This window comes from Lissotriton helveticus, chromosome 12 (assembly GCF_964261635.1).
Source record: "Lissotriton helveticus chromosome 12, aLisHel1.1, whole genome shotgun sequence".
NCBI classification, from domain to species: domain Eukaryota; kingdom Metazoa; phylum Chordata; class Amphibia; order Caudata; family Salamandridae; genus Lissotriton; species Lissotriton helveticus.
This window is the reverse complement of record NC_136073.1, coordinates 681,025,309-681,039,911: the sequence shown is the minus strand read 5'-3', so window position 1 is coordinate 681,039,911 and position 14,603 is coordinate 681,025,309. Positions and strand designations below refer to the sequence as shown.

Below are 14,603 nucleotides of genomic sequence, written 5' to 3'. Positions count from 1 at the left end.
AAATCTAGGACCCTAGTGTAACTTTTCCCGATTCATGCCCTTATATAGGTATACTTTACCCTGTCCTTATATAGGCATAGAAATCATTACCATATTTGGCCTCAGCCTTACAGCCCAAATACGGCAAGGCTACTTCCACTAAGTTCCGAGAATTCACAACGATTTCTTGGAGAAACCCGCCTTCAGCAGCTAGGATCTTCCCCCTGCTTGAATATTAAGTTATCCCAAAAATCCTGGAGTTTTCTAGGAATTGAACCTTTGAGTGACGTTATTAAGTCCAATCATGCGTCAAACTCGGCACCTTCATGGTATAAATATGCCTACATTTGCCCAAACTATCACACGGTGGTTCTTGGAGCAGATCGACTAACTACTTGCCCGACGCCCTGCAGCAGCAAGTGCCGAAGGAAGCCGACCCTCCAGCAGACGCACTGAGAGACGCTGTATCTTCTCTTGCCGAGAAATCCAGCTCCAGTGTTTCCAGCTTACCCTTGCGGGTATCTGGGAGATCAAGTCCTGAGAAAGAGATACAAGACCTCCTTCATTCTAAACCAAGGTACGGAGCTGATTAGACCCTTAGAGAATTCTTGATTAGACTCTTGGCAGATTCTAGGCAAAGAATACTAAACTTAAAACTACTCCTAAACGGATTTATTCCCTTGTGCTAGGCTTAGGTCAGGTACATCGGGGTAGGCGTATTTTAGAAGCACCAGTTGAGTACTTTTAGCCATCTCTTTTATCATTGTATGTATTTTATGCATTTTATCTATTTAAAGCAACTTATGGCTTAGAAACCATATCATGCTTTTACAGTACTACTTTATAACACTGTTTATATTATATGCCTTGTACTTTATAACCAGCATTACTATTGTAGCAGTACATTTCTCATGCTTGAGATAGAAGACTGTTCAATAAATACCTTTTATTGAAAACGCCCGTCTCTCTAATTTCTCAGCAACTCTGGTGAAACTAAGTATACACGATTGACTGAGTAAAATAGTTATCTATTGTATCCACAACTGAAGATTGATTTCTTATTCTTGGGAAACAAAGTTGTCATGTTATACGGTTGTCAGAAACTAATCCCTTCTTGTACTTTCGAGAACGCTTCTAGTGACCTCTGAGCTAGCTGGCACACACATAATTAAGTCTAATATATTCAGCAGAGACCTAGTAGACCTTAGTCCTATGTCTAAACTGCAGTATATATTATTCCAATGCGCAGAGCCTATTGGGAATATAGGAACTACATTACAATCCCACTCAGAGTGCGAATAACGGCCCAACAGGCATGCAGTGTTTACCGACCGCAGCCCTAAGCTGGAGGAAGAAAATAACTTCTTCCCAAGCTGATCCAGCTTCTTGGATTCTCTGTCCGGTGGTGCGTTAGAGAATGCGCTTTGGGACGTTGGACCACGAAGCTCTCAGGGTAGGGATGTTGGGAGAGGAAAGTGGGGTCACCCAGGGCAGGGGGTGGTGTCGGGCAACCATGCTATCCACAGGACCCCCTGTGTTGAGCCTGGACCAGGTGCCCAAAAGGATGTCCGTGAGGGCTTCATTAAACGGCAGCAGGGGCTCCAAAGAGCTTGCTGCCGGCTGAAGCACCTCTGTCAGGAGGTTAGTCCGGACTGCCACAGTAGGAAGCTCGAGGTTTAGGGCCTCGGCCACCCTACGCAATACCACTGCGTAAGACACTCCCTCCTCCGCAGCCACGGTAGGAGGAGACAACATGCCAAGGTCTGGCGAGGTGTCCAAACCACTGGCATCCTCCAGTTCCTCTCTCCAGTCCTAGTCGTATTCTAACTGGTCAGTTAAAGGGTCTTCCTCACCCTCCTCTGGCTGCCAAACTGGCTGAAAATGGCCAGGGTGGAATGAAAGCACAAAAGTACCCATTGGCGCCGGATCCGGCGTCGACCGCTCCATATTCACATCGGGGTGGAATGCCGGGGTCGACACGGACATGGTGCCCGTGGAATCGGCACCGGTGGAAGTGTAATAAGGTCGACTGGTGCCGATACAGATCCAGGCCTGGATCGAAGGGGGCCCTGTGGTGCTGAGGCAGGACCCGCCGGCGTCAAAGGCCTAGGGCTCCCAGCCGAGTCCGTGGCTCTCGAAGGCGCACCAGCGGAGTTGAGCTGCACAAAGATGGCATGTATCGTTTCGTAGAACTGATGGAGCTGGGCAGGGATCGTTCCCGGGAAGGGCGGAGTTGACCCTGAAGGCTCCGCACGCGAGCCACTGGAGGGGCACCACCCGCACCTTTCGTTGCATCGGCCGACGGACGAGGGGTAGTTGAAGTGCGATGATGCTTCTTCGACTTTTTCTTGTGCTTTGACTTACCTGACCCGAGTGTGAAGACTTAGACGATGAGCGATGATGGCTCCGCGATCGGTCCCGTGAACTCCCACGCGCCCGGGACCTCGTACGACGCAGAGTCGACTGCCGGGCCCAGAGTAGCTTTCGGGATCGCTCCCGGAAAGACTTTGTAGCCATGGTTCGGCAGTCGGAGCACGACTTGGGGTCATGGTCGCGCTCCAAGCAGTAGAGGCCCGCGCGGTGCGGATCCGTCTCCGACATCAGTCGGCTAGAGGAACCGCAGGCCTTGAAACCGAGCATCCCTTGTGCACCAGGAGACTCGAAAACGAAGTCGACGCTAACGACGAACGCGTAGCCGACCGACGCCACCTTTCGACGTGCAGGGGTACTGCTGACAGAAAAACTTTCCAGATCCAGTCGGACGCCTGGGGGTAATTCTAAGGTAAGGAATCTATAACTAACTGTTTCTTTCAGATTTATGCTTTACAATGATAATGCTTACCGATCTCCATGTTAACTAACATATTATCCATACTTGTGATTGTCACATACTGTACTGAGATGGAGATCGCTCAATTGATAGAGCAATATGAATCAACTTAGCAATATTGTCAGTATTTATTGCATTGGTGATACTTGCCCCTTCTTTCTACCCCTTTCTTCTATTTTTCCACATCTTTCTAGTATTTATTTCCTACTTTCGACCTCCCCTACTACTCTCTCTTGATTGGGACTTGGGGTTAGTGACAATTATTGTACACACTACCCTCTACTTTATTTACTCTAGATAAATACAATTTGTCCAGAGTACTATGAAACTCAAATCTCCTAGCATCCCAGAACGCTATTAATTTAATAATTAAACATACGTAAATCTTCCCTCACTCTTGGCCCATTTAACTTTTAGTCGTTGGCCTGGCAGTTCGGACTGGACTGTTCCCATTTGGCGCAAGGTCAAGACTGATTTGCATATGGCTGGGTCTAAACTGGAATGGCATGGTGAGCAAAAAAACAATGGATTTAGACCCAGATCTCTGTACTGGGGTGAATGTATGACAGTATTCTACATTCTGTCCATCAATTGTTCTTTTTCCATTTGTCACACTGTGAGGGACGGGTATGCCGAGACGTGGGTCTCGTTCTCTCCATGCAACTGGAGGTAAGCTATCCTGGCTGATGAGGGCTGAAAGCCCGAAACTGGTCCTAGGATGCTTGTTTCCAGCCCAGGGACGACCTGGCAGTTCAGGCTGGACTGTTCCCATTTGGCGCAGGGTCAAGACTGATTTGCATATGGCTGGGTCCAAACTGGAATGGCATGGTGAGCAAAAAAACTATGGATTTAGGCCCAGCTCTCTGTACTGGGGTGAATGTATGACATTGTTCTACATTCTGTCCAACAATTGTTCTTTTTGCATTTGTCACCCTGTGTGGGACGGGTATGCCCAGATGTGGGTCCGGTGCTCTCCATGCCACTGGAGTCAAGCCTGAAACTGGTCCTAGGATGCTTGTTTCCAGCCAAGGGAGTGCCTGGCCTGGCAGTTTGGGCTGGACTGTTCCCATGTGGCGCAGGGTCAAGACCGATTTGCATAAGGATGGGTCCAAACTGGAATGGCATGGTGAGCAAAAAAACGATGGATTTAGGCCCAGATCTCTGTACTGGGTGAATGTAGGACATTGTTCTACATTCTGTCCATCAATTGTTCTTTTTGCATTTGTACCAAATGGCCGAATGCCGCTATGATTTGCAACTCGGTTACTTTCTTTAGTTCTTTTTCTATTTACAAAGGATGATTAAAATACAAGGATGATATGGCATCCTGTTCCCTTACTTCGGACGCTGCATCGCGTTTTGAAACCTTGTTCCACAGGTACTGTTCTCAGTTTCTACATGCTATTTACGTATACTTAGCAGCATATTTAAAATGCATTTGCTAGTACTCATATCAACTTGTTACATTGCTTAGGTAGGAGCTTACCAAGGTCTCCACACTGACATTTTACTACTCAGGACCGCTGGACTACCTGGTGGGTCCCTTGGGTAGGTTTCACAAACCTGCACAGTTTTGTGACTTCCATTACAGAGCTTTCAAGCCTTAACTTAAACTTTCCTATTTATAGTACAGTATTTCATGGGGGATCTGCCACTGGATTCCTCAGCCTATACCAAATAGTGGTTACCTTTACATCTGCTATATATAGGTACCTGAGCTACTCCACTACTACTACTTTTTGTCTAACATATATTTTTATATAACTATCTTTGGTGTATTTTGATTATTCACCTATAGATGTCTTGGTAGGACCCACCTCTGCATAATCCTGGTATACTCACTGGGCGCTAGATTATATCGCAAGGGGTTCTTCCTTGGCACCTTCTAGGTAGGACCTTTAACTTAGACTTAAAAGGCGGAAAGAAATGTTATTTCTTATAATACTTGTTTATTTTATAGTACTTAAGAATATCTGCCCCTGGATTCCCCAACATACGTTAGGTGACATTTAGCTTTCGACATTACTTGTTCCAGCATCTATTAGCATTTTAACGAGGCTTACCCACGTTCACTGCTTCTCTTCCTGCCGTGCCTGGTCCTGCCGCATTTTGCTTATTGCTGGCTGCAGTGGGTCGTGGCTCCACCCCACCTCGCTTCTGCTACCGGGTGCTTCAATATAAACAAGCTGGACGCGCGCCAAAGGCAAGCCTGTCGGCGCCCGGAGCGCGACCAGCACCAGAACCCATGCACCTTTTGTTAAAATGTATCCCCGGAACGAGCTGGTTGCCCTTAACACTGGTGAGTATGTTAATCCCACCTTATTGATAGACAGAGATACTTATAATCTAAGAGGGTGCAACGCTTGTGGCTTGGGGATTCTTGACAAACCGGCTAAAAGCTGTCTGCATAGAGGAAAAGGGAATAGAGAGAGGCCCGCTAGGAATATGGATAATACTCATTTTAGTAGGGGATCACAAGGGCAGGATACTGCCCTGGATATACCCTCCCAGCATTCTCTGGACCAACACAGTAATATTCAATGCCTCAGCGGCGAGTCAATCAGTGGCATCCTAATAAATGCAAGATCAATAAGTAAACACAAATATGAGGTGGAATGCCCGATTCAAATTGCAAATCCGGATCTTGTGTTTCTTACGGAAACCTGGGCCAATGAGATATCGGAACCTGATTGGAACGCAGCAGTTCCATCAGGCTACCTAGTTGCACACGTGGATAGGGCAGAAACAAGAGGAGGAGGGATAGCTAATATATATCGATCCTGCTTATCAGTTCGGATTCTGCCACAATCTTCGCTACAGGCCGAGGCACTGTCTTTAAGCATTAGAAATAATAGTTTGGAATTTTTTCAGGGGCTACTAATTTATTGGCCATCTTGGGCAAGACCGCCTTTCTCCAGTTTGCTCCAGACGTTTCTGGAGTCATGTTTGGACACTCACATTTACTGTTTTGGGGATTTTAATTTCCATTTGGAGGCTAATAATAACCCTGATACATCTCATTTGTTGGATAATCTTGCAAGCTTTGATTTGAGGCAACTTGTAGCAGAGCCGACACACGTAGCAGGCCATACGTTGGATGGTATTTTTACCAACAACGAACATCTTAAGATACTTAGCCTGCAACCCCCATCATGGTCGGATCACTTTGCAGTACATTTTTGCATAAAGCTCCCTCCAATTACTAGGGGGCGAAGGGAAAGGTCAGGCATATCCAAATCTCGTCCTTGGAAATCTATCCAAAAGAGTGATCTGGTAACCCATTGGAGAAGAACCCCCCAGAGATGACTTCTGACCCTAATACCTCATCCAGAAATGTTGAAAGCTGGCTTAGTTCAGCAGTAAACATGTCAGCCCCGGAAAAACTAAACAACTCCATAATAAGCGTGTTAGCTAACCTTGGTATACAACTGAGCTCCGGCAAATTAAAATACCTGAGACACAGGGAGCGCATCTGAAGATCAGATTATAGTGCCGATCATAAAAAAAAACGCTAACTGCGCCTTAGAAGACTATAAGGCAGCCATAAACTTGCCAAAGCTGTCGATTTTACTGCAAAAATTCTGGGAGGCGAAAAATTGCTCCAAGGAGCTGTTTAAAACAGTGACGGCGCTATCAAAATGTCCGGGCGACCGAGTATTTCTGCCGGTCCACAATTTTGTGGAACAAATGGCCGCGTTCTTTCAGAATAAAGTTCAAATGGTATACTATGGGCTAGCCACTGCTGCATGTGTTCTAAAAATAAATAGTGCAGATTCTTGGGATCACCGAACATCTCCGCAAAGGTTGTCACGGTTTTCCACGCTGGAGGATAAAGTTGCCAACCTGTTGCTACAAACTAAATCGGGCTCACCTCTGGACCGTTGTCCTCCTCACATATTACACCTGGTATCGGAAGAAGTTCTTCCTTGACCCCGTTATTAAATGCAATCATCATTTCTGGGGAATTTCCCTCCTTGTGGAAAAAGGCATGCATTAGGCCCATTATAAAAAAGGCCTCCTTAGACCCCTCAGAGACAAAACATAATCGCCCAATCTCCTGCCTCCCACTACCATCAAAAATCTTGGAGAAAGTCATGAATGTAGAACTGACAGAATATCTGGATAGCAGTAACATTCTTGACTCCAGACAACATGGCTTCCGCTCTCGGCATTCCATGAGTCAGCTCTAATCATGGCCACAGAAGAGATCCGTAAAGTGATGGACAGGGGAGGCACAGCTGCACTCATTCTGTTCGATCTGACTGCAGCCTTTTATACTGTAAATCATGCAGTATTGCTGCATCGATTGATGGATGTAGGTATTGAAGATGTGGCTCTGACTCTACTTACATAATTTTTAACATCACGAGAACAACTGATACACTGGAATGGCCTGCAATCGGGAATTTTCCATCTTCCATGTGGAGTCCTACAGGGTTCGGCCTGGTCTCCGACATTATTTAATGTATATGTCAGCCCCCTGGCTCGGGTAATCAAAGAGCATGGCATAATGTTGCTGTTGTATGCTGACGACACCCAACTAGTGGTCTCTGTGACACAAAGTGTGGGGTTAACAGCCGAGAGGTTCCGCAATTGCCTCACAGATGTAATGGCGTGGATGAATTCGAACTTTTTAAAGATAAATACGGAAAAAACCGAGGTCCTAGAGTTTGGGCAACTACTTTCTTAATGGAGGTAAGCCTGGTGGCCTCCTGAGGCAGGCATTTGTCCAGTCCCCCTGCCCAAGACCAGGAACCTGGGATTTGTACTTGACAAGGACCTCAAACTTGCCTCACAAATAAATCAAGTTTCCTCTTCATGTTTTTTCACATTAAAAATACTGCGGAAAATACTGCCCTTCATTTCTCTGTCACTTCGGAAAACAGTGGTCGGAGCTCTGGTTCTGTCCAGAATCTATTACTGTAATGCCCTATACCTAGGAGCTGGCAAGGGACAGATCAAAAAACGTCAATCACTTCAAAATGCAGCGGCTCGGGTTCTACTAGGCTTACCCAAGTATCACCTGACTTCAGCGGTGATTAAGGAGCTACATTGGCTCCCAGTCCATCAGAGAATGAATTTTAAAGCCCTATGCCTATTGCACAAGGCTATATATGGAGGAGGGGCTGCGGACATTCAAACCTTGTTTACCGTATACCAACCCCAACGCTCTCTCAGGTCTGCCAATACAGGATTAGTTTGTGTCCCTAGAACAAAAAGAGTTAGATGGGGAGGAACGGGGTTTTCTTACCAAGCACCCACCTTATGGAACTCCCTCCCTGTGACAATCAGCTTAGAATCCAACAGGTCTGTTTTTAGGAAAATGATATAGACCTGGCTCTTCACAAGGTCATAAGATCTGCTGCTGTCTGCATCATATTCACCCAGCACCAAGACGCCTCGGCATAAGTACGCTTTATAAGCTCTTCAGTCAGTCAGTATACATGTACCTGTGTTATACTTGTAGGACGTATTACTTAACATTTTCCCACTTCTTACGTGTACTCTAATGTAAATATATTACTCATCTTACCTCTTTTGGCAGGAGTTTGACTAATTTATACTTTCTATGGTGAACGTATATGGTATCATTCTGGACTGCAAGAAATCTCTTTTCTTAGTGGACCCACGTGGTACATTCTAACATATGTATCTTATAATATGTATACTTTCATTTAATTTTCCAGTGACGTAACTATTTTCATCATGCTCATGGGGGGAGGGGGGGGTTTGAGGACTCCTCTCTCACACTGACTATTGAGTGGGCCAGAGGACCCTGCTTTTTTGGGAAAAAACACACGGAAACCAAATTTTTGTTTTCTCCATAAGCCATTTATGTAACCTCGGTTTACTTCTTTATTAATACACAGATGGTTACTTTTACAACACACAGTTACTTTACCTATTCTCTATATCCATCCAGTTTGGCTATTTCCCTGGAGTATATCGTACTTACAAGGATCATCAACCCAAGTCATATGATGCACACTACTGCAAGCTTATTACCTCCCTGCATGAACCCTTGACGACCATTTCAGGTTTGTCTTGTTACAAGTTATATTGATATTAAATACCTGGACTCCCAGACACGCCATATTTACCAATATTTTATTTTACCTAGACAAAATACTTTATCATGTAAGAACCCATTCTGGGGTCCTTAATTCATCTCATCATGCATCTGATATTCTATTTACTATTATGTTAATGTTTTTTGTCTACTCTTCATACTTCATTTGTGTGATTCCCACGTTGGCAACTTCACTTGCTCTTTCTTTGGGATAGACCAGCTTTCTAATTCTACTTACGTTCACATGGTCTTGTTGGGATAAATGTCCGACAACAGTTTTAATCAGTGGTCACTTAAGCCTTTTTTCTCCTTTCAACTGGATGTCACGGCACGCCATACACCTTCTTACTTACCTCTTCCACGTTCTTGTTATTCTGGAGTGTTTTGGTTCCTTGCTATATCTTTCTACTCTACCTTATATTACATGTTATGTTCTCGTGTGTATCATCCCTGTCTTGATTGAGATTTTATTTATACTTTCAGCCTTGAAAATGTCACCTATCATGACAAAACATGTATTGGCTGTTATGATGATACATGATTGTGGAGTACTGAATTCTCCACATCTTAATAAATCTATAAAACTGGACTTACTATCTACAAACCTTACATTATTGACTCTTTTGGACTTCCATTTGAGTGCTGTGACATCTTCATTTGTGAGTATGAAATCTGCTCAGTTTTCTCTTCCAATTGATCACACACATGTAGAAGACAGATGCATGTTAAAATCTTTTTTTATTTCCAAAACAAAATTAACATCTGCACTTGGCAAAGTAAAATGATACAATTAAGCCTAGCATGATATAAATATAGTACAATAAGAGATATTTTGTTAAAAAAATATTACACAAATTTACAACTGACAAGTATGTTTCTCTTTTAAGGGGCCTGGGCTATCACAATGATACTGTCTAAAAATACATTGTTAACAATGAAGAGGGATGAGGGGAAACCTCTGCATAAAGTATGGAGGAAAGACTGAATTGTGCTGCTGATTCCCGGTCTTCAATATGGAAGATGAACACACGTTTAAAATAAATGGCCTACTTAAGAAAAGCCCTATCACTCAAAAGAATTGCCACATACAGCTCTTTAAACACACTATTATTCAGATTTGTAAGCATCATCTATGAAAACCACAGCTGTCAAAATAAGGACTTGAGTGTTTTTCAACCAGCTGATACAGTGTCATGAAATAGCAAAAACTACATGGTATACTAAAACTCCACAGCTCTCTCAGATACCTGTGCAAGGTAAGCTTTGAATATTAGCTGCATTTAGAATCTCCCTGCAGCTGTGCTTCATGAAACGAACAATGTAAGGCACTAAAAGACATTACAGAACACTCTCAGTAAGAATGTGGGGTGTCCTTTTAGTCTTTGGAGGCCTGGAAAATGTCTGTAAACTTTCCTGGGGAGGAGTGGGTTGGTTGGAGGACTGTGAAAATGGTTATGTAATATCAGGACATAATACCACAAGATGAACTGTGTGTGCATTTCTCTCCAACAAAAGATACATGCTCAGTGGGCTGAGTTAGAAGCCTCAGTATTTACACAGGGCCTAGGTCTCCTAAGTTCAGCACCTCATTTGTTGGAGCTTTGGAAAAGATTTTCATGTCCTGCTTGAAACCATGTTTCTGTTACATAGCCTATTTGTTTAACAGGCTTACAAGACAGAAGGTTTAAGATACACCTGCAGTAGTTAATTTATGTATGATTATAGCTACTATTTTTAAGAGGTCTTTGCTATTAATTTCTCTGGTAGAGGGTAGAATGGGCAAGTTCCAAAGTCCAGCCACACTTGATATTGTACTGTTCTTGCACAGACCCATTATGCTCACTGGGTCTGTACAAGAACATTGGAAATAATGAGCAACATAACTGCTGACAATTCTATTGGGAGCACAATAACTCTTTCAAAGTTGCTTATAGGAATCCCATGTTATCTGTGCACAAAAGTAAAACATAGGTAGAGCAACCAAACACAACTGTCAGGTGTTTGGGTGAACTATTCTCAGATCTGACCGTAACCTTATAAGAAGTGTTCTGCCTAGGGTGATGTACGAGCTTGAAAAACAGGGAAATCATTGGCTAGAAGCAGTCTGGTTTTACAGTCCTGTGACCTTCCTGAAGATTCAATCTCAAATGGGTAAGTGTTCTCCAATGATTAACATTGCACTCTTGCAGCTTCAATTACATTGCAATATTGCTTACATAGATTATTGGTGAGGTATTGTGCACCAAGCAGAAGGCACCTCCAGAAATATTTGTATTACTGAATTTGTCCATACACTAAACATCAAACGCAAAAGAAATATAGCTACATGGAATTTGGTAATTCTGAGGAAAATGAAAGTTAGCAACCTAGGTGATAGAGTAATGAGTTCAAGAGATAACCCACATTCCAGTGAACATATTATAATGTAAAAAAAATGCATCTGTCCATTTGTTTATATATAGTATGCTGTGGAGAATTAAGCCCTTATCATTTTAATAGATCAACAAGTGATTTGCTGAAAAAGATGAAAGATGTGACTAGCCAGGGAAAAAAACTCTTCTCATGAATAGACATGGGTTTTACCACACTTCCCATACTTAGAGGCTTGGAGGTAGCCTCTCCAGATGAAGACCAGCATGTAATGGTCATAAATACATAACAAAGAGACAAATCCCTCCAAATGTAAGGAATTATATAGACCATGAGAATGCACTACCATTTCCTTAGAAAAAACTGCCACACACACATATTGCAAGGAGAAAATATTTACAGCAACAAAACTACTCAGCCAGGCACCACAAAGCAAACCATGCAGAGACAACTGAGCACGAAGCAAGGGAAGCCTGACTTGAGTTTAAACTACAGTAAATGCACACAATGTTGTGTGCCTTGGGAGAAACGTGGCAGACCCACAGTACCATTGCTATCACACAGTCAAAGTGAAAATAACTGGACAACATGAAAATGTATCACGACAGGGCCTTCTGACCATATTGCCCCACAATTCTTTGCTAAATCTCCATGGATGTCTTGGACCAACACATCCTTGCCTAAACATAGGACCAAGAGGTAGTTTTGTATTTTATTCTATGACCATGGTCTTACTTGCCAACTATGAGAAGCAACAAGATAACAGCCTCCAAATGCATTGGGTTTAGGAGTGTGAAAGAATAGAACCTATCTGAAGCAATACAATAAAAGGAGTAGAGATAAAACCACATTTGCCCAACAATTAGTCAGGACATCACTGAAAGGAAAACTGCATTCATCCAGTTTCAAAAGTCTGGGTAGCAGTTAAGAATTCAGACTTTTACTCTTCATTTGTCTCTAGGTAGTACCTGGAGGCTACAGGGGTTGGAAGGAGGACAGCTGAATGATACTCAAACTTTGGTATTTACACAGATCCCTATGAAAACTGTAATAATGACCCATGAAATGCCCTTCCATACAAATGGTAGAATAACCTTTGCCCATATTTAACTATTTGATAAAGTGCGATGTAGAACGTGTGTTGCTAACACCTTTTTCAACAGATGCTAGGGAATACTGTTGCTAACCCTGGAGGCATCTCATACATAGCCAAGTAACAAATGTGGTATTTCATGCTACAATGGGAACCATCCAGATAGGCGGCAAGCAGGAACAGCCAATAAAGAAGAGGTCCAAAAATGTTGCTGATGGAGATGTTGATACGTTTTGACTTAATATTTCCATGATATCAAAGGTTACACACATACAGGTTTGAAGTAAAGAGTTGTCAATATACAGTTCAGGAGGGAGTGCAGCATCAACTTCTTTCTTTCTGCTGACATTGGTGCTACTTTCCTGGGAAGCTGAGTTCTAAGTCATCATCCTTCCTCCGCCGTTGTGCGAAGAGCGAGCTGAACGGGTAGAGTTTAGCCTTTGCCTTGTAGCGCTGCCCAGCAATGTCTATTTCATACTCTCCACGATTTATGAAGTCTGGTGTTACTACCTGGGGCTCACCAGTCTCTTCATCTGTGTGGTGCACAAAGCCCAGGCAGACGTGACGCTCCAAAGTATAGCTGTAGGCGCTGCTGGTGGTCTTTCCAACATGGTGCCCATTACGGTAGATGGGCTCACCCCACCAAGGCCACAAATCCAGATCAGCATCATGGTCCTCCAGGATGAACATGATGAAGCGTTTATAAACGCCATTCTGGCGCTGCTGCAGCAGCGCATCACGGCCAATAAAATCCATGCCCTATGAGAAAAAAAAGCCTTGTGGTTAAATGTAGTCATAATTAAATTACAGCACTTGTAAATGTAGACATTTATTTGCGGGTCACTGCTGAGAAGATATCTTTTATCTCCATTTCATCTATCCTTCTCACCATGTTCAGCACATCTTGCGGTCAAAAGTTACATTACTTGTACAGGACAACAAAAGCAATGCGTAACACCAAAACATATACAGAAGAATTTCTGCTTGAAAATGAGGAAGGCTTTGATGACTGAACTGCATTTGAATACTATAAAAACTATGTTCAAATATAACTGGATTTCATATACCACAGTGCATTTGGCATTGATCGCTCAGCTGCAATGAACTTTCGCATGGCACTTAATACGTTACGGATACGGCCTCTTCCTCCGCACAGTAGAGCACTTTCACTATATGTACAGACACAAACACACACATGTACATCCCTAATGCCTTTGCCTGTGTTGTGGATGCAAGCCTTTGCGGACCGGTGCACCTGCTGTGTTTATATTTGTGAGTGCTTCCTGTTGAGGTTGAAGTTCTATGAAATGCACATCAGACCAGACTGGAACCTCATATTTTCCCAGATGAAAGCCCAGTTTTGCCGAACACATTGGCCACGGGGACCCCATCTCCGGGACTAGGCCACAATTCGAAGGGGGCTGAGCTGATTTCAGCCAGGGGACCCCATCACCCGGAGCCCGGCCTTGTTAGGCTAGGTGCACTGGAGCCCACCCAGGGCACTCAGCTGCATCTTTGAGGACAGTGGGTGGAGCCTGAATGCCCCTGAAGTCCCTGCCGGCTCCCTGCCTCCAGCGGGAGCCAGCACTGCTGTTGAGTTAGTGTTTGTTCTGTCTTGGCAGGAGCTGTCAAAGCCCCCGCCATGGCAGAGCAAACAGCTGTGTCTTCGGGGTTGGCACTCCGGGACATAGGTTGCCAGCCCTGGGAAGTGGCAGCCCCTGGGTCATAACTGGCTCCAGGAGGGGAGGGGGGTATGTGGCCCACTCCCTCTGTGATCATGAGCTGGCACCAGGGAACACCACGGGCCAGATATGGCCCGGGAGGGGGGCTGCGAGGCCACCCTCCGAGTATTATATATTTCATAGGCCCTGGAACGGTTGTTGTCCCCAGAGCCCAGGGGGTTACCAGCGGCTCCCCTTTAACTGGTCAATTTATTACCCTGAGGAGGTGGCGGTCCCCAGGACTCAAAGACTTGGGTCGGGCGTGTGCCTCCTCTTTTTTTCTTAAATGCCCCCAGGACCTGGCCCACATGGGGGCTCTTATCAAAATAAGTGCAGGGGCCTCACTTGGTTATTGTTCCCCAATTGTCCCGGGGTCACGGATCCGTAGCGATTTTTGGCAAAAAATTTACAACATAAATCCCGGGCCACGGGTAGGGGCTCAGGCTATTTTTCTGCACCAGTAAGGAGCAGGAAAAGCAGCCAGTACTGACTTCTGATGCAGACACCCTCTCTATGGATCTTTTAGTCAGAAGGGCCTTC

General features: G+C 44.3%; 1 protein-coding gene across 2 annotated transcripts in view; it reads right to left on the bottom strand.

Moving 5' to 3' along the window:
• Positions 1-9,600: 9,600 nt before the first annotated feature.
• PDPR (pyruvate dehydrogenase phosphatase regulatory subunit) overlaps positions 9,601-14,603 on the bottom strand; it is a 795,794-nt gene continuing 790,791 nt past the window's right edge. For both annotated transcript variants that reach the window (XM_078670675.1, XM_078670676.1), the window contains exon 18: positions 9,601-13,101. In XM_078670675.1, the coding sequence (XP_078526801.1) occupies positions 12,697-13,101 (405 nt within the window). In that variant the 3' untranslated portion in view covers positions 9,601-12,696. The remainder of the gene's footprint in view (positions 13,102-14,603) is intronic.